The sequence below is a fragment of the Gossypium arboreum genome, chromosome 1 (assembly GCF_025698485.1).
Source record: "Gossypium arboreum isolate Shixiya-1 chromosome 1, ASM2569848v2, whole genome shotgun sequence".
Lineage (NCBI taxonomy): Eukaryota > Viridiplantae > Streptophyta > Magnoliopsida > Malvales > Malvaceae > Gossypium > Gossypium arboreum.
Window position 1 is genome coordinate 3,462,684 of NC_069070.1, and position 17,239 is coordinate 3,479,922.

The 17,239-nt window shown below is 33.8% G+C and overlaps 2 protein-coding genes across 3 annotated transcripts; one reads left to right on the forward strand and one right to left on the reverse strand.

Annotated features, from left to right (window-relative positions):
* The first annotated feature begins 8,529 nt into the window (after positions 1 to 8,529).
* Positions 8,530 to 11,420, forward strand: LOC108483302 (uncharacterized). 2 transcript variants are annotated; one of them, XM_053026318.1, is made up of 6 exons: positions 8,530 to 8,898; positions 9,279 to 9,345; positions 9,496 to 9,528; positions 9,934 to 9,982; positions 10,556 to 10,600; positions 11,153 to 11,420. In XM_053026318.1, the coding sequence occupies exons 1-6, from the start codon at positions 8,638 to 8,640 to the stop codon at positions 11,217 to 11,219; spliced, it is 522 nt and encodes a 173-aa protein (XP_052882278.1). In that variant the 5' UTR covers positions 8,530 to 8,637; the 3' UTR covers positions 11,220 to 11,420. The 2 variants fall into 2 exon arrangements, with proteins under 2 accessions (XP_052882278.1, XP_017642107.1); XM_017786618.2 differs by lacking the exon at positions 9,496 to 9,528.
* A 3-nt stretch (positions 11,421 to 11,423) lies between these two features.
* On the reverse strand, positions 11,424 to 15,188 carry LOC108483301 (uncharacterized). The gene is made up of 6 exons (XM_017786616.2): positions 14,391 to 15,188; positions 13,498 to 13,748; positions 13,047 to 13,422; positions 12,820 to 12,951; positions 12,561 to 12,736; positions 11,424 to 11,842 (listed from the first exon to the last, which is right to left on the reverse strand). The coding sequence occupies exons 1-6, from the start codon at positions 14,934 to 14,936 to the stop codon at positions 11,719 to 11,721; spliced, it is 1,605 nt and encodes a 534-aa protein (XP_017642105.1). The 5' UTR covers positions 14,937 to 15,188; the 3' UTR covers positions 11,424 to 11,718.
* Positions 15,189 to 17,239: the final 2,051 nt, after the last annotated feature.

The following is a 17,239-nucleotide window of genomic DNA, read 5'->3' on the forward strand; positions in this document are numbered from 1 at the left end:
CAGGTAGTTTTTTTTTCTATTTTTTTTGTTTTTTTATATATATTTCTTATATTTTTAATATATGTGTATGTATGAGAATAAACTCAAAACTAAGAAGGAAGAAAAGAAGTAAAAATCACCTTGAACTTCTCGTTTGTTTGACTTTTGGTGTTTTAGTTTGCTTTGTTCTTCTATTTTTAGATGTTGCAAGGATCTATATTTTTTGTTTCAAATGTTTATGCTTTATTTCCATAGAAAGAAAAAAGTTCCAAAAAAAAAAGTCCTCTTTTAGTTTCGGTTTTGGCTTTTTAAAGCCAAGTTACAAACTTTTTTCTTTCTCTGACTTGCTTGTTGCCTCTGTCTTTGCAGCGTATGGCCGGTGGAGCAGGTGGTCGGTGGTTGGTGTCACGGGCAAGTGGGGAGTAGGTTTGGTGCCGAAAGGGAATAGGGGTTAGGGTTGTTTTGTGTTGGGAATGGGCTAGGGTTTAGTTGGGTAGTGATGTAATTGGGCTTTGGGGTTATGAAATGGGCTGAGGTTTAAGTGGGTTAATGGTATTGGGTAGGGGTTTAATGGGTTTAGATTATTGGGCTCCGGGTATTGTAATGTAAATGGGTTAAGGGGTAAGGGTTGGTTTAAGTGGGTTTGAATAGTAAATGGGTTTTGGATTATAATGTAAATGGGCTAAGGTTTAAATGGGTTAATGGTTTTATAAGGCTAGTGGGTAAGGTTGGGTCTTGGGTCTGACACGGGATTCGGGTGTGGGTTTTGGTTTATTGGGTAGATTTAGTTGTTCTATTTTTTGGGGTTTGGGTTGTAAAAGGGGTAAATGGGTAATTGTTGAATGGCCCAAAATTGGCCTATAACAACAGGCACCACGTTAAAATAAAAAAACATACAAATACCATATTAAAAAATGACGTTAAACTCAAGTACTAAATTATATATTAAGCAAAAATCGAATAGTCAGCATTCTTATTTTCTAGACAAAATAGTGTTTTTCTTTTCTTTTCTTTTTTTCTCAAAGGAAGACATTGTCACTTTATAATATCTTTTCAACACAAAAGGGTTTGCTTAACCTTTATGTTTGTACTTATATATAACCAACTTAAATAAATAAACGAAGGCCAATTTAACTATTATTAATGGGTAAATTACACTAATAGTTCTTAAGTTTTATTTAAAATTATATTTTAATTACTTTCAACTTTCAAAAGTTATATAATTGTTACTAATGTTATCGAGTTTTTACATTTTTGTCATTCATCTGTTAACTTCTATTAAGGGAATGATGTGACATGTTAATTCAAATAGTTAATAATTAATTTGTCCCTTAAACCATAACTAAAATATCATTTTGATGCTTTAACCAATGTTTTTAGAACTGGGTTAGTGGTTGAACTAGTTAAGCCACCAGTTTGTTGGTCTAATCGGTCCAGACGAATCGATTAAAGAAATCATTAAAATTTTAAAAATATTCAGCGGGATTTTTCCCCTGATTCAATTGATTCATACCAGTTCGTAGCTCAACCGGTCTAAAGCCTTTCTCCAAACTGGTTTCTCAATTGATTCCTAATCTAATCGGTTCAATCGGCATATCTCGATCCTATTGAAATAAACTTACTTTTAACTTTTTTCTTAACAATAATTCTAAAAATTTAAAATTATTCAAAAATAAAAATTATAAAAATAATTAATTTTTTAAAAAAATCATTTTAATTAATTTTTATATTTTATTTTATTAAAATTTTAAATTTGTCTAGAATTATTGTTGAGACAGTGTTGAAAGTGTTAAATTTATGCTTTAGTTATAGTTTGAAGGTTAAATTAATTATTAACCCTTTGAATTAATAATGAAAGTTAACGAGCAGTGATCAAAATGTAATAATTTTATAATATTAATAACTATTACATAATTTTGGAAAATTAAATTATTGAAACGTAATTTTAAACAAATTTTAAGAAAATTAAAAGGTGATCACTAGCATTTTAATAAATAGGAAAAAATAGTTTGAATATAAATATATGCTTCCTAGTTTGGACCTAGTGGTTTTTCGAAACCTTTCATCAAAGGTAATGATGGAGGGAGGATGTTGGAAAAGAAAAGGTAGACAAACGGTAGTAAAGTCTGATGGTCATCATCATAATTTTTTTTTAAAGGTAAATTTATGGTTTTCATTCTTGTACTATATTACTAACATAAAAGGTAATTAATAAATTTAAAGACTATTGCTTGTGTAAAGATTAAAATTTCAAAATTCAAAATGTATTTGAACTAAAAATGATTAAATTAGAGAATATGGATTAAATCTATAACTTTGCTGATAATATAGGACTAATAACAAAATTTAAGATATATTATAAACAATTAAAAAAAATCTCGTCATATTTTCGAACCCTGTAGGTGGAAACCCTTCCCTTGCGCTAAAGTAGAGTTGGGGGGTGCTTATGAGGGATTATCATAGGCATTTTCGAACCCTGTGGGTGGAAACCCTTCCCTTGCGTTGAAACAGAGTTGTGGGGTGCTATTCGCTTGCGTTGAAACAAAGTTGTAGGGTGCTTACGAGGGATTATCATTGACATGGGAGAGAGGTATTCAAAAAGTGCACTTAGAAGTTGACAGTCTAAATGTAATAAATTTAATGCCGGAAGAGTCTGTGGATCAACGAGCCATCAAACGTGTATCCTTATGTTGCTGGCGACACTTTGGGAAGTTAAAGTCTCACACATATTCGAATATTTTGGGAGGGAAACCAAGTTGTTGATGCATTGGGTCGATTGATAGATTTGGATATATGGAGTCTTCAAATCAAAGCAATAATATTAGGGTGGGGGCTAGGGGCTTTAAAATGAAAATAATGATAAAATTGAAGTTTGTACGCCCTTTAAAATTTTATAAAGATATTAGTTAGTATAATGGTAAAATTACATTTTAACTCTTATCAAAATATGTAACTTATGTGACAGCCCTAATTTGGCTCTAGTCGGAAAGCAATTTCGGGAGCACGAAACCGAGTCACAAAAAAATAATTAAATGTTATATTCTGTGATTATTACATGTGAAAGTGCATGTGTGAAAATTTCATGCTTTGATTTTGCCATTTGTGAGTGAAATTATGAAATAGGACCTATGTGAAAATTTTTGAAAATGCTACAGGCTAATTTGTAGTGGCCAAATAACTTATAGTATGAAATAGGTGGGTTTGCATGTCAAATTTCCCACCTTAAGGTATAGTGGCCGGCCATGATGGGTATGATAAGCATTATGGGCATTTTTTTTTTATTTGAAAAGTTATGGCATGAGTATGGCACAAATATTATATGTCCTTTTGTGTCATGAAATGTTGGGGGAAAAAAATAACAAAAGGATTGAAGGGACAAAGTTTTTCCATCTTTTTTGTTCTTCATAGCCGAAATTGAGAGAGCAAATAGGGGAGAAAACCCTTGAGTATTCAGTCACTAGGGGGAGAGTGTTTTTACGGTAAGAAAAATAGTAAAGGAAAATAAATAAATAAATTGTTGAGTTCGCCCATTTAAAATGTTTTTGAATGGAGAGGGAAGAAGAGGGCTGCTGCATGTTTAATTTTTAGCTCATTTAGGAGCTGGTTCCTTAAGAAACTCATTGAAGGTGGCGCAATAAGGGAAAAGAAACGCTCAAGAGTAGGTTAATTTCTTTATTCGATAAGTCCTTGCAATGAAACTTTGAAAAATTTCCATGTTTATCTTGTGTTTAATACATGTAGGTAAAACGCAGATTCAAGGATTGTTAAGCAAAGTTAATAGTTAAAATACATGTTAGTTGTTACCAAAATACTGGTGTTAGAAGTGAAGAAGAGTTGATAAATAAATGTATAAGTTGGTGTTGAAACCTCTTTGTTGAATGTTGATAGTTTCAGCATGTAATTGCTGTAGTTTATCGTGCAATAAATCACAGTGTAATTGATCTGCTGCTGCTCTAATTAAGGTAAAATGTTGGTTAATAAATGTCTGTTTTGTGGTAATAAGCAAAATATAAAGATGGTTGAAATTAACATGCATTCTTTATTGGGTTTATGTTTGAAGAGTTATTAACTTTTGGAGCTTAAAAGCAGTTTAATTTGGGATTTACATTTTCAAATTTCAGTTTTAGTAATGTCCCATTATTATTGGTTGAAGCTAAGGAAATAAGCATTTGTTGAAAGGATGTAGGAACTGAATTGTCGAAAATTATTTCTTTGTCGACTAGTGAAATTTTAATGTTGAATGTATGCTGAATTTTTAAGTGTCCGAATGCATGCGAAATTCAACATGTTCAAATGCACGCTGGAGTGTTTTGTTTAGGTAGGTTAAATGTGTCTGATATTCAAACCGTCTATACACTAGAGTCGTTGTACCGTTTCAAACCGGACAAGAACTCATGTACTTAAAATTGAGCTATCATGTTGCATGATCTTGTATGGTAAATTAAATGAAAACCGGCGACATTGATATCAAATTTTAATACAAAATATAGGTGAGTACTTGGATATATGAAATTATGTAAATATTTAAATTATGATGCATGATTTATGTGTATAGAAATGAAATGTCTTTAGTGAGAACTTCGATGATGTGTATTTGTGAGCATGCATGTGCATTAGATGCTAAGTGGGAAAATCGGTTAACATGTTGTGTGTATTATGGCCGAATGTGAATTTGGATAATATTGAGTAATGTTTGTGCTTTAAAATGATGAAATGAAGTTTATGCTTAAGTGAAATTATAGGTATGTGATGATTGATTTGTGATATGCATGTTTAAATAACATGCATGCAAGGTATGTGTGAAAGAGTGAATTGGTAATAAATCTGCTTGGGACAGCGGCAGTAACGTGATTTTGGAAAATCACCATAAATTGTGGGAGATGAGTTAGAAGTTAAATAAATTATGTAATTAAAGCTTAATGAGTCTAGTTTCTTATAAAAGAAACCGTGTAAGCAAAAGAATTGCCGATAATGAGATATTTGAAGTGATGTGGGACAAGGTCAAAATGACTTCTAGATCCTCTATTCTGTTTTTATAAAATCATTATAAATTGTACAAAAATGGTAATAAGATGAAATTTATATTCTTAGACTCCTTAATGAGTCTAGTTTCAAATGAAATAAACGAGAACATATTTTGAATTCTGTATAATGAGAAATTTGATTCGTAGTGAAGAGTGGTCAGATTAGCCAAACAGTGAAACAGGGGAAACTTTAAGAAAAATCTGGTATTGATTGGCCAAACCAAAAATTCTTAAAATTTTATAGATAGAATATATATGAGTCTATTTTCAGGGAAAATTAACAGCAATTGATTTGGAGTTTCTTAGCTCCAGTTATAAATGATTTAGTGACTGTTGCTCAGGAAGATAGCTTACAGTGAAATTTTGATTATGTGGTAAACATTGACAAAAATTTGTTAATGAGTTGCTTATTGATCTCTTATAAGCTTACTATGATCTGTAGGTGTGGAAGTCGAATATATATATATTATATTTTGAAAGTGATGCTTGAATAGTCGAGTAATGACTAGTTTAAAATTGTTGAATTTAAGCTCAAGAGCATAGAGGGGCAAATTCGGATTAGGGAAAAGAGAAAGTAATCGAATAGCCGTTGTAATCGTTCGACAACATTCGAGGTAAGTTCTTAAGTGTTTAAGCTTGATTCCTTTTTATATGCCTAAGAGTTAAATTAATATGGCAAAGAGAATGTAAATTTTATTTAGTTAATGTGTCGAATATGTAATGATTTAAGGCTATAAGCCGATTATGGCTATTATGCTTAAGTTGAATTGGATTTGGAAATTTGATGCACTAAATGAGTGTTACAATGAATAAACTATGCCGTATATGTGCTGGTAGAGATATCACAATTTGTGATGATTAAATATCTAAAGGAAACCATGATATGTATAAAATTATTATTATTAGTCATTTGTGGTAGCCGAATGTGGCTTGGTACTAAAGTGATTAAATGTGAACTTCGATGAGGTAACTGTTAGTGATTGATGATATAAGTTATACATGATTGAAGTATAAGTTATGAAAGTGGGAAAGAACAGGTGAATTGTTTATCGAAAAATGATATCGGGCTTCGGGCCTAGCAGGCTATGATGCCGGTGAAATACTATTCGGCCTTTGAGCCTAGCGAGCTATGATGATGCGTGAAATACTATTCGCCTTTGAGCCTAGCAGGCTATGATGCGGTGAGATATTATTCGGCCTTTGAGCCTAGCAGGCTATGATGCAGTGAGATATTATTCGGCCTTTGAGCCTAGCGAGCTATAATGCTTGAGAAGATATTATTCGGGCTTTCGAGCCTAGCAGGCTATAATGTCGGTGAAATGATATCGGCCTCGACCCTAGCAGGCGAAATGCCGGTGATTAGAGAAAAGTCTAAGACTAAGGTACCTTGTGTTAGATTGACAAATGAATATACTCAATACGTTAAGTGGGCCAGGTATGCATTATGTATTCATATGTGAGTTTGATTTGAAGTGAATCATAAGTCTGCAATGTAATACATAGGTGAACAGATGTTATAACTATATCTATGATCATGATACATCTGGTCAAGTTGTGAAAGTATGTGAAGGTATTTGATTTATTTATGTTATACGAATTCAGATTAAGTGTTATAAGAATGCTGAATGTGCATTATGTGCATGTGTATATTCGGCCAGATGGCAATATACCTAGAATATGGTCGCTTGAGAAATTGAATAATCGAAATATAATTGCGTTTATTTGTTTGCATTGCTTAAAACTTACTAAGCTTATGAATGCTTACTCCGTTGTTACATTCCTCTATTTTATAGATTATTGGCTCCAGTTACTTGCTCGGGTTGGAGTTCGCCGGAGATATTATCACACTGTCGAGCTCACGCTAATGGTGTAAGTAAATCCTAGTATTTCGAGTCTATGGCATGTATAGAGGTTTTAATGTTGAGTATGTGATATTATAATTTAACAAAAGGTGGCGGCTTGTATTGATGAAGTGTTTTGGCCATGTAAATTGGCCTATGTTGGCTAGTGATGTTTTGGGCCTCGTAAGCCCATATATGGGACAGATTGCATGTGAAAAGAAAAGTTTTAAATTGATTGAAATTTTTCGGCAAAGTTTTAAATTGATTGAAATTTTTTGGCACGGTTTTTGTGTGATTGACTGAGTTTAAGTCGGGCAACACCTCGAACCCTGTTCCGACGAAGGATACGGGCGAGGGGTGTTACAACTTAATTCTACCTAATGCAAAAAAATATTTTTCCAACTTCGTCCTTAAATAATATCATGCTTCCTTCAAAAAAGAATTGTGGTTGAATCCTCGTACTCTTTTTATTACAATAGCCACAACACCCATTATAGATTCTGATCATATCTGCTCTCTTTTTACATAATGTCTAGAACTACCTATAGCTCCTCTTCAACCCATAGATATGAGAATAATGCGCTTCAGCGCACTCAAAGTCACATTCTTTTGTATTGACAACAATACCTATGCGAATTGAGCTAAGACTCAATGACAACTCAAATATATAACGCATATTTAATATAGAAATAACAGCTTAAAAAACATTCCCTAAAATGCTACAACATAAACATGCAAGACTACGGAAATAAGAAAAAAAATTCAAGTATCATTCATTTTATGCTCAAAGTTTAGATACGAGAAACTTCAAAGTTGAGAGATTGAGATCTAAAATCAACACGAAGAAATATATAAATTCAGATCAAAATCAACAACAGGCAACTTATGGCGACACAATGAGCACATATTACTATTCTCTAACCATTGTATAATACAATCGGCATGGTAAACATGTGCACAATGTAAACGTCTACCATCCGTTTCATTCAAAAACTCTTCCAAGCAAACCGAACATCGTAATGACCTTATTTTGCTTAACTATTCACCATCGTCGGCCTTTACGTTTTCCAATACTTCGATCATTGTTTTACTTGTTGGCCTCACATTCGTGTCGGTACTATCGTCACTAATGTTCCTGTCAAAATCACTACTGAAATCAATAATGGACTCATATTTTGAATCGTCATAGTCTTCATCAGTTTGGTCGAAGAATGTTGACATTGACACAGTTGTCATTGCTTGTCTTGATGTAGTAAATTGTAGATAAATGACCATTTCTCCTTCGTGATTGATACTCATTGTTGCCGTCACTGAAATGTCATTTGTTGGAGTAATAGGTGTTTAGTCGGACATAGTTTTGATTGAGAAAATATTTTCGAAATTAAAGAGAATTTTTATGCTTTCCAAAGTTGGTATGAATTTATATTTTTAATTTTTTTTTTATGAACTACGGCGACTGTTGCTAAAAGAGGTGAAAAGGAAAACAAAAGTGACTAAAACGTAACATTTCAAATATAAGTGACTAAAATGTAATTTGAGGCAAACAAAAGTGATTATTTTAGTAGTTTACCCTACAAATTTTGTCTAAACTGAACCCAAGTTAGGTCGGGCCTGATGGGCCACCCGGCCCGTGGATAGGTGTACTTGCAACTGGGTAATTCCAGTTAAATTTTCTTTCTGATCCAATTCCCCCCATAATTTAGCCGCAAAGAAAAGGAGAGGAAAAAAAAAAAAAAGCAAACGCCAAAAATTCTCTGGAAAAGCATTGAGTAAATTAACGGGGGAAAAAAACAATGGAAGAATCATCCTCAACAGGAGATCAGAGAGATAAATCAACTGAAGAGGAAGTTATTATCAGGGAAGTGGACACGGGTCAACCGTCCACGTGTCCCGAGAATGAACTGGATGACCGTGAACTCGACGGTAGCGAATCGAAGCCGCCATTGAACAAAAGCGACATCTTGAAAGCAGTGGAGGTAGTTGAAAGAGACTCTCAGGCTATCGCCGATAGCTTCTCTTCCCTCTTCGCTTCGCTTCGTTTGGCTCTCTCTGAGGTCTGTATGGTTCTTGAGAAAACTGTTGTCAATTTACCATAATTGGTTAGCTTTTTCATAAGTATTACGCTTTTATTGTTGTTTAAATTCTGGACATTTTAGGCAATTATGATTTTGATCAGTTACGGAATATGGTGGTATTTTTATTTTATTTTCCTTATATTTAGGGTTTTTTAATTTCGAAATTATGCATTACTAGTTTACTACGAAGCGTCGAACGTGATGGTATAAACATCCTTTATTAGATTATTGGTGATGAATTGGAGCATTGTTGAAGTTACTTTCCTTAATCTCACTGAGTTGAATTCAGTTAATTCGTTTCGTGTGGTGAAAAATCGTTTTCTAATAAGCGCATGATGTGTAAATTACTTCAATTGTAGGTCACTAGCGGCTCAGTTGATCATATGCGTTGCTTTGGAGATGCAACTGGGCGTCTTCAAGAATCTGGTAATGAAATATTAAACATGGTACTTCATTGGGGCGAATTTGTTTGTTAAATCCATTATGGGTATTTTTTTCTGTTATCTTTTTGGCATGACCATATGGTTCATTAAGACTAATCCTCGTGACTGCCTCTCACAATAATGTTATCTCTAGGGAGAGAATGGTTCAAAGCTGCGTTAGCTTCCTGTGAGTGCAATGTGCCTTACCACTGCACCCCGTACTTGTTGGTACTTTTTGTGTTTTCTTTATCATTAGCTTCGAAGTTTTAGCAACTGGTCAACCCTAGAGCTTGTTGTTTTCTTATCCTTAATCAAGTTCACTAGTCTTCACTGGATGGATGTACTTTTGAATTTCGACAATTGTGTTGAAATATGGTTGCGTGGACTGAGGACCAATGTGTGTATGTGTAATTAATATTATCACTGTTTTTTTTGGTAATAATATATCACCATTGTGCTGTTATTTAGAACGTATTGGTCATCTGGCGTGTGATGGGCTATTGTTGTCGTTTATTTTCCCTCCATAGATATTTCATTGTGTCAAATAGATTGATTCTGATGTAAAATGTGAACTTGTTCTTTGGGTTTGCAGCACTTGATGCGGCTACAAAGGGGAACCGGTATATAAATTCATGTCTCAGGTAGTATCCCTTTTCCAGAGACTTATTTTTTGGGGGATATAATGTAACAAACTGAAATATAACCTGTAAATGTATTTAATGTTTTTCTTGTCCTATTTATGGTGATACTGACAAATAGTTTCTTAGATGTGTTTGCGTTGAGCTTGAGAAACTAATGGGAACTAGAAGCAAAATATTTTCGATTTGTTTCTGGTTCATTATTATTACTATATGCATTCTGTTTGATGCCTGTTGAAGCCATCATCAAGCATCTATTCCAGTTATTGTTTTACACATTTAAGCTAAATAATTTATTATAAAACAATCTATGCCAGTATTTTTGCTGAGACTGCTGTAGCTGGTAGTAGGAAAGGGGACATTGTTACTATTTCAGCTAGAAATTGATGATCAATGTGTGTTATTTACAAAAGAATTATCAAGTTTTACAGTCCAGATGAAGAAGAGTTAAATCTTTTTTCGGAACATTTGTTTCTTAGATTCTATGGTAGGATATGTGTTGGGTTTATTAAAAGTTCATGCTTTTTCATATTGATCTTGCGTTTCTTAATGCAGTTTTTTGCTAACCTTCTGCAGGTTAAATGAGGAAATGAAGGGCATGGAAAGTCTAGCTACACAGCTGTATCCTTATCAGTTGCCTTGCCCTGCTTTACCTTTGCATTTTTAGATTGTAGAGTCTTCCTAGTTTTTCTACTTTTTTTTGGTATCTTCCATGTTCATTTTATAGCCCATGTTTGGAGTTCATGGCTGTTCCTATTAACAATGTTATCTTTAAGGTTTGCACATGTTTTCTTCTTAAGAGTGCAATGTGCATTACTACTACCCCTAACACTTGTTGGTGACTTCCTTTAAGCTGGTTATAGCAGACCTATGAACTATGCTACTACTTAGAGTTTTCATTATAAATTACCCATGTCCACATAATGGTATCCAAATTTACCCTTGAGCATGGGTAACATAGCCTACGAAGATATTACATCACTTTCTCCCATTAGTACGGAACAGCAAATGGCAAACTTCACGTTTTGTTTGTTTTTTGGTTAGAACAAAGTTCATTATTGGAATGCAGTAAAGGTAAAACAATATGGAACTCAGGTTAGCATGCAGTTTTATTTTGATTTAACCTCATTTATACATGGCATTCATTTCATTGGTTCCTTAATGCTTGTAAAGAAAAGTTCTGAGGAGGAATGTAGATGCCCTAGACACAGCCGTCAACAAGCTCGTACGACTTCCATGAATTATTAGGACAATGAGTACAGCTCAAATTAAGAAGAAAATCGATGTTTTTTTAGTCTTATGCACATTTATGTCAATGCAAAAATTCTGGTACTTGTACATCATATTTTTGCCTCTGCTATTATAAAAGCACAATTGAATCTTCCAATGGTGGAGTTCTTAGAAAGTTGCAAATAACAAGTCTTTCTTAATTATGTCAAAATCATTTGATTATCAAAGATCTTAGTATGCAAAGCACATTTCAATTTAGTTATAGCCCTACTTAACTGAAATCCTTACAAGCCCTTACTTCAAAAGACATGCCCATCATATTCAGCTAAAACTATAAAAGCATTCATCAACAAAAATAATTACAACTGCCAAAAGAAATATAATGTTAAACATTACTAAAAAGTTCCAATAGAAATTTGGTATTTCATTGAGAGAGAGAGAATGTATCTTAAGAAATGCTAGCCTCGGATAAAGACACAAATATATCACCTTTGCTCTACGGCATGGCATCACTCCCATTCGATTGTCGATGGGGGCTTTGATGTAATGTCCAGAGTAACACGATTCACGCCTCGAACATTGTTACAAATCTTTTGAGAAACTTCTTTAAGGAAACTGTTTTCAAAACAGTACCTGGAAATCCAAAATTTCATTAGGAAAAGGAAATGGAATTTCACGGTTTTGGACTTAAGAGAGATGAAAAAGATTAGTTCCTTGGTTCTCAACACATAGGGTATAAGACAAAGGCAAATACGACTTCCTAGACATTAAAAAACTTGTAATATGCAATACATGATTTGCCAACAATATCATTTGAATGATTTCCAAAATAAATTGCATTTTTGTGCTTCTAGTTCAGAAATCCATATCTTTTAGGCCTACCTATTTAAGCAAAATAATTAACGCTTTGTTGATACACAGTTGAGAAAGACGTGGAGATGGGTGGTTCACCTTGATTAGGACAAGGTGGAGAGCTGTTTAGTAAGGTGGCCGGAGTAGGAGATAGCGCGGAGGAGTCATCTGGAACTGTGTTGCATATTTCCCCTTCTACTACCTCACCCCAAGCTCCAAACTTCTCCGCCCTATCCTACTCCGACCACCTTACTAGATGGCTCTCTGCCTTGTCCTAAACAGGGTGAACCACCTATCTCCGCCTCCTACTTGATCATGTATCAACACAATTCTTGCATAGCCATATGATGTGCATAAAATTATTTTTAACTCGGCCCAAAGTTGGAAATACTTTTGAGCTTACGGCTTTATGCATGTTTACTATAACTATTGACTCATGCTGAGCACATAATATGCGCAACCATAAACAGCAAAGCAGTGCAGAACAATGAAAACTTACCAATCTGCTGTCATTCCATCTTGACTTGTAACAGCTCGGAGAGTAACAACATATGAATGTGTCCTTTGATCACCTTGAACTCCAACAGATTTTACAGGCAAAAATACAGCAAAAGCTTGCCAAATTGAATCATAAATACCAGCATCTTTGATGGATTGAATGAAAATTTCATCAACCTGGGCAAAAGCAAAGTTCACGAGGAAAAGAAAACAAGCTAAAAGGTAACATGGTTGCACTTCCTTATGTAAGAACTTCATACCTGGCGCACAATGTCCAAGGCATTGCCTTCAGTTACATCACCCAAGACTCGAACTGCAAGGCCAGGCCCAGGAAATGGATGACGCTTCAAAAATGGTTCAGGAACCTTCAATATCCTCCCGAGTTGGCGAACCTTCAAAAATTAGGCAAAAGAAAAGAGGGAAAAGTAAATTAAAAGATAGAAAAGCCTTCTATAGAAGTAAATGTCATAGGGAACAAACTCAAAACCTCATCCTTGAAGAGAAGTTTAAGTGGCTCAATAAGCTTTAACTTCATGTCTTTGGGAAGTCCTCCAACATTATGATGACTTTTGATTGTGTGTGAATGGGTTCTTCCACTTCCTGGTGGAGGACATGATTCAATCACGTCTGGATACAAGGTTCCTTGAACCAGAAAAGCCGGCTTCTTTCCTAATTTTTGCTCCAATTCATGAGCAAAAGCATCAAAGATGCAGATAAATTCTTTGCCTATTATCTTTCTTTTCATCTCAGGGTCTACAACTCCTTTAAGTTTACTAAGAAACTGCTCACTTGCGTCAACGCAAGTAACCGGTAAATGCAGATCCCTTTCAAAGGTTTCCATCACACGTTCTCTCTCTTTATACCTGCAGGGAAATCAAGCGACAAATTATAGAAGTACGGGGCTTATTAACAAATGCACATTTGGCAAAAAATTATACCTTAACAAACCATTGTCAACAAAAACACAGTGAAGTCGGTCCCCAATTGCTTTGTGAACAAGGGTTGCAGCAACTGTGGAATCAACACCACCGGACAGAGCGCAAATAACATGATCATCAGGAGCCACCGTGTTGTTGATCACTTCAATTTCTTCATCCATAACATCTTCCATTTTCCAACCAGCATTCACACCGCAAACATCAAACAAGAAATATCTCAGCGTTTCCATCCCTTCCGGCGAATGTGTAACCTTAACAAACAAAAATGAGATCATCAATTTACCGCCTTAAAAACCACAACAACAGCCTCCTCACAACCAATCAAAGAACTTTGTTTCAGGATAAGTCTTCAAAGTACCGTTTCCTGGCCAGCCAACCAGACCCCAACAACCAAAGGTATTGTCCCCAGAGAGAGCTGTCTCCCATGCTCTGCCGAGAGCCAACATGCCGTGAGCGGCTACCCTGAAGGTCTGGTTCACAGAGCCAGGAGTGCCTTCACTCTAGGTGGACATTCGGCCACCCACTAAGGCGACATGAACGTCTTGCCCTATGTGGGTTCCAACCCGGAGCCTATGGCATATAGGTCAGGGAAGATGGTACCACTCGACAAACTTAAAACCAAACTCACAAAAAAAAAAAATTGACCCTGATCTGTTTGTTACTGAGAATAAACAAATGCTAATGTTCTTTAAAAATATATAGTAAAAAGTATACTTTTTACTATTTTTCTGGAAGAACAGTGCAATATTTTACTTTTATATTATAAAAACAATCACATTCAAAATGCTGTTAAACTTTAAGACGTTTGTCCAGTACTTCATAAAAAAATCGGAAAAATACCAATAACAACGAAGCTTAATAAACAAAAAATAAAACCCAAAATCTCAAATTACCTCAGGATGATACTGCAACCCATAAAACTTTCGGTCTCTGTCCTCAACAGCGGCGACGGCGCCCTGTTGACTCCTAGCCACCACTTCAAACCCATCGGGCAACCTAGCAGCCTCATCACCGTGACTCATCCAAACAACCTGCTTATCCCCAACCTTCTTCCCACCAAAAATACCACAATTTTTCTCAACCGCAATATCCATCCTGCCATACTCCTGCTTCTCCCCAACCCTAACTTCCCCACCAAGTCTCTGAACAAGTAACTGAAGTCCATAGCAGATACCCAGGACAAAAACCCCATTGGACTGAGCCCAATCAACGAACCCATCAGCAAACGAAGGTGAATCATTGGAATGGACAGAGTGAGGTCCACCGGAAAGGATAACAACTTTGGGATTGAGCGAAGTGATGGAAGAAAGAGGGCAAGTACCGGAGATACAAAGCGAGAAGACCGACAGAGCACGAATACGGCGAGTGATGAGATGGGTGTATTGAGAGCCGAAGTCGAGGATAAGGACTAAGTCGGATTTCACGGCTTGTGGGTCCATTATGGCTTTTAGGGAATGGGTGGTGGCGATTGAGGCGGCTGTAGGGTTTAAGGAGGAAGGCGGAGGGGAATTAGGGTTTATAGAATGGCGGGAAATGGGGGCTATAAATTTAGATGCACTGTAACTGCTTTATTTCATTTGTTTTGGACTAAATTGAATTAAAAAATTATTAAATTTGGGAATTTGAAAGCTTTTTGGACCTTTCCCGGAAACTGGGGACACCCCACTAATTAAAAAGATTTATATTAATAATATATGGGAAAAAAAAAAGCACTATTTAGCTTATGTGAATCTTGATTTTCGGCAAATTGGTACATTTAAAATAGATTTGTTTTTAAAGGTTAAATTACATTTAAGGACATTAAACTATTAATAAATTCATATTTTGGTGATTCAACTTCAAAAAGTTACAAAATAATTATTGAATTATTTAAAAGTTTTTATTTAATTCACCGGACTACTAAAATCGATGTTGTATAGCTTTCTTTATTTGCAGTCCATGCACCCATCAAAACCCCTCATTTTCTCTTCTACATATGGGTGATGCAAAAAGGGCCAAGCCAAATAGAAAATTACATTGTAACCCCTTTAAAAAATCATTAAATTATAAATTTATATATGGTAAAATTGCGCTTTGGCCAAAATGAAATAAAATGTTTAGTCATTTTCAAAAATGATATCATCATAAACTAATACATGATAAATCTCAAAAATTTATAATTCATTTTTGGCCCCTCTTAAAAAAATTTATAGATTAGCCTTTGCTTTTACAATTTAAATTTTTTTATAAGAAATAGTTTTGAACGTCACAAATCTATAATCCAAAATTCAAACAAATTTATTCTTCAATCTATGACACTAACCGTTAGATCGACTTGGATCTAAGATATGCTCTTTTATTTGTTGATGGGAGTTGATCCATGGACTATCATATCGAGCGTTGAATCGTCACTTGAAGTTTGTTAGTCGGACTTTTTTTGGAAATAAAAAACAACTCGGTGATTTAAATAAAAGCTTTCAAATAGTTCAATACTTAAATGAATACTTTATAATAGTTTAACCACCATTTTATAACTTTTTAAATGTAAGTGGAGGATAATGTTTTAGAAGAAAAAAAAAAGATAAGGAAAAAGAAATTTTAGAACACGAGCTCATGATTGTGTCAAAAAATCTTATCTAAGGCACGACTGATTTAAAAAACGAGTTTTATTTTTCGTTTAAGCTCATTTTTTAGGTTTATATTTTTGTCTAAATCTTCTTACATTTTAAACAAACCTTCATATCTAAGTGAATAACCCGAACTATACAATCATTCAATCAATTTCATCTCTGCAATGGTTGTAATTTATCGAAAGTTCTCTAGGCATACAAATTCTATTATGAAGTGTTATAGTTAAATTGTTATTTACTTTCTAATGTTTTCAGAGATATTTACGATCTTCGGCATATTGTTGAGATATTCATGCTTGATTTTCAACTACTATATATATTTACTATGCATTTAGATCCACTTAGTTAATTTAAAATTCTAACAAATTTCATTCGAATATTTTTAATTTAAAGATGTATTTTGAATAAAATGGATTGAAAACGTGTCCAGTTAAACACATTTTCGATCAACTGTTTTTGATAAATTTTTATCGTTACAAATTTTTTTCAGGTAATCAAATTTCATCTTTGCCATCATGATTTTGTCATCTATATATTTACTAGTGGATTGTTTTTATTTTAATATCTAATTTGTTGAAGAAAAAATATTATCCCTGTTTTAGTTTTTAAATAATATATGTAAAAATCAATTTAAAATTTATACTTAATATAAATAATTATCATTAGTTTAAAATTTTAATTAAAAATAACTAATAATTATTTAATACAATTTAATTTAAAATTAAAATTTGTATAATTAAATAGATTATTTTTGTTATGAATATCTTATTTTAAGTAGATATCCATCATGATTAAGATAAAGTTTTAATGTAGTTTAAATTCTAATTGTTCTTATGCCTATAAATACAGACTACGATAAAGCATTATAATCATCCATTTTGATTAATAAAGTAATTTAGAGGTTTTATCGGATATTCAAATTACGTAATTGTTTTTCATTCAAAATTATTTAAAATAATATAAAATATTATATTAATAAGATTAAATAAGGAGAAAATTTTATTTATTTATTTTGAAAAGATTTTATTTTTTACATAATGTCTAGAGTTACCTATAGTCCCTTTCCAACTCATAAATAGGAGTATAATGTATTTCAGCGCACTCAAATCTACGTCCTCTTGTATTGATAATAA

Coding starts and splice junctions, on each gene's coding strand:
- LOC108483302 (XM_053026318.1), top strand. CDS start 8,638: ATGGAAGAATCATCCTCAACAGGAGATCAGAGAGATAAATCAACTGAA. Junction 8,899..9,278: donor TTCGTTTGGCTCTCTCTGAG/GTCTGTATGGTT, acceptor CTTCAATTGTAG/GTCACTAGCGGCTCAGTTGA. Junction 10,601..11,152: donor GAAAGTCTAGCTACACAGCT/GTATCCTTATCA, acceptor ATGCTTGTAAAG/AAAAGTTCTGAGGAGGAATG.
- LOC108483301 (XM_017786616.2), bottom strand. CDS start 14,936: ATGGACCCACAAGCCGTGAAATCCGACTTAGTCCTTATCCTCGACTTC. Junction 13,423..13,497: donor GTTGACAATGGTTTGTTAAG/GTATAATTTTTT, acceptor ATTTCCCTGCAG/GTATAAAGAGAGAGAACGTG. Junction 11,843..12,560: donor GATGGAATGACAGCAGATTG/GTAAGTTTTCAT, acceptor TTGGATTTCCAG/GTACTGTTTTGAAAACAGTT.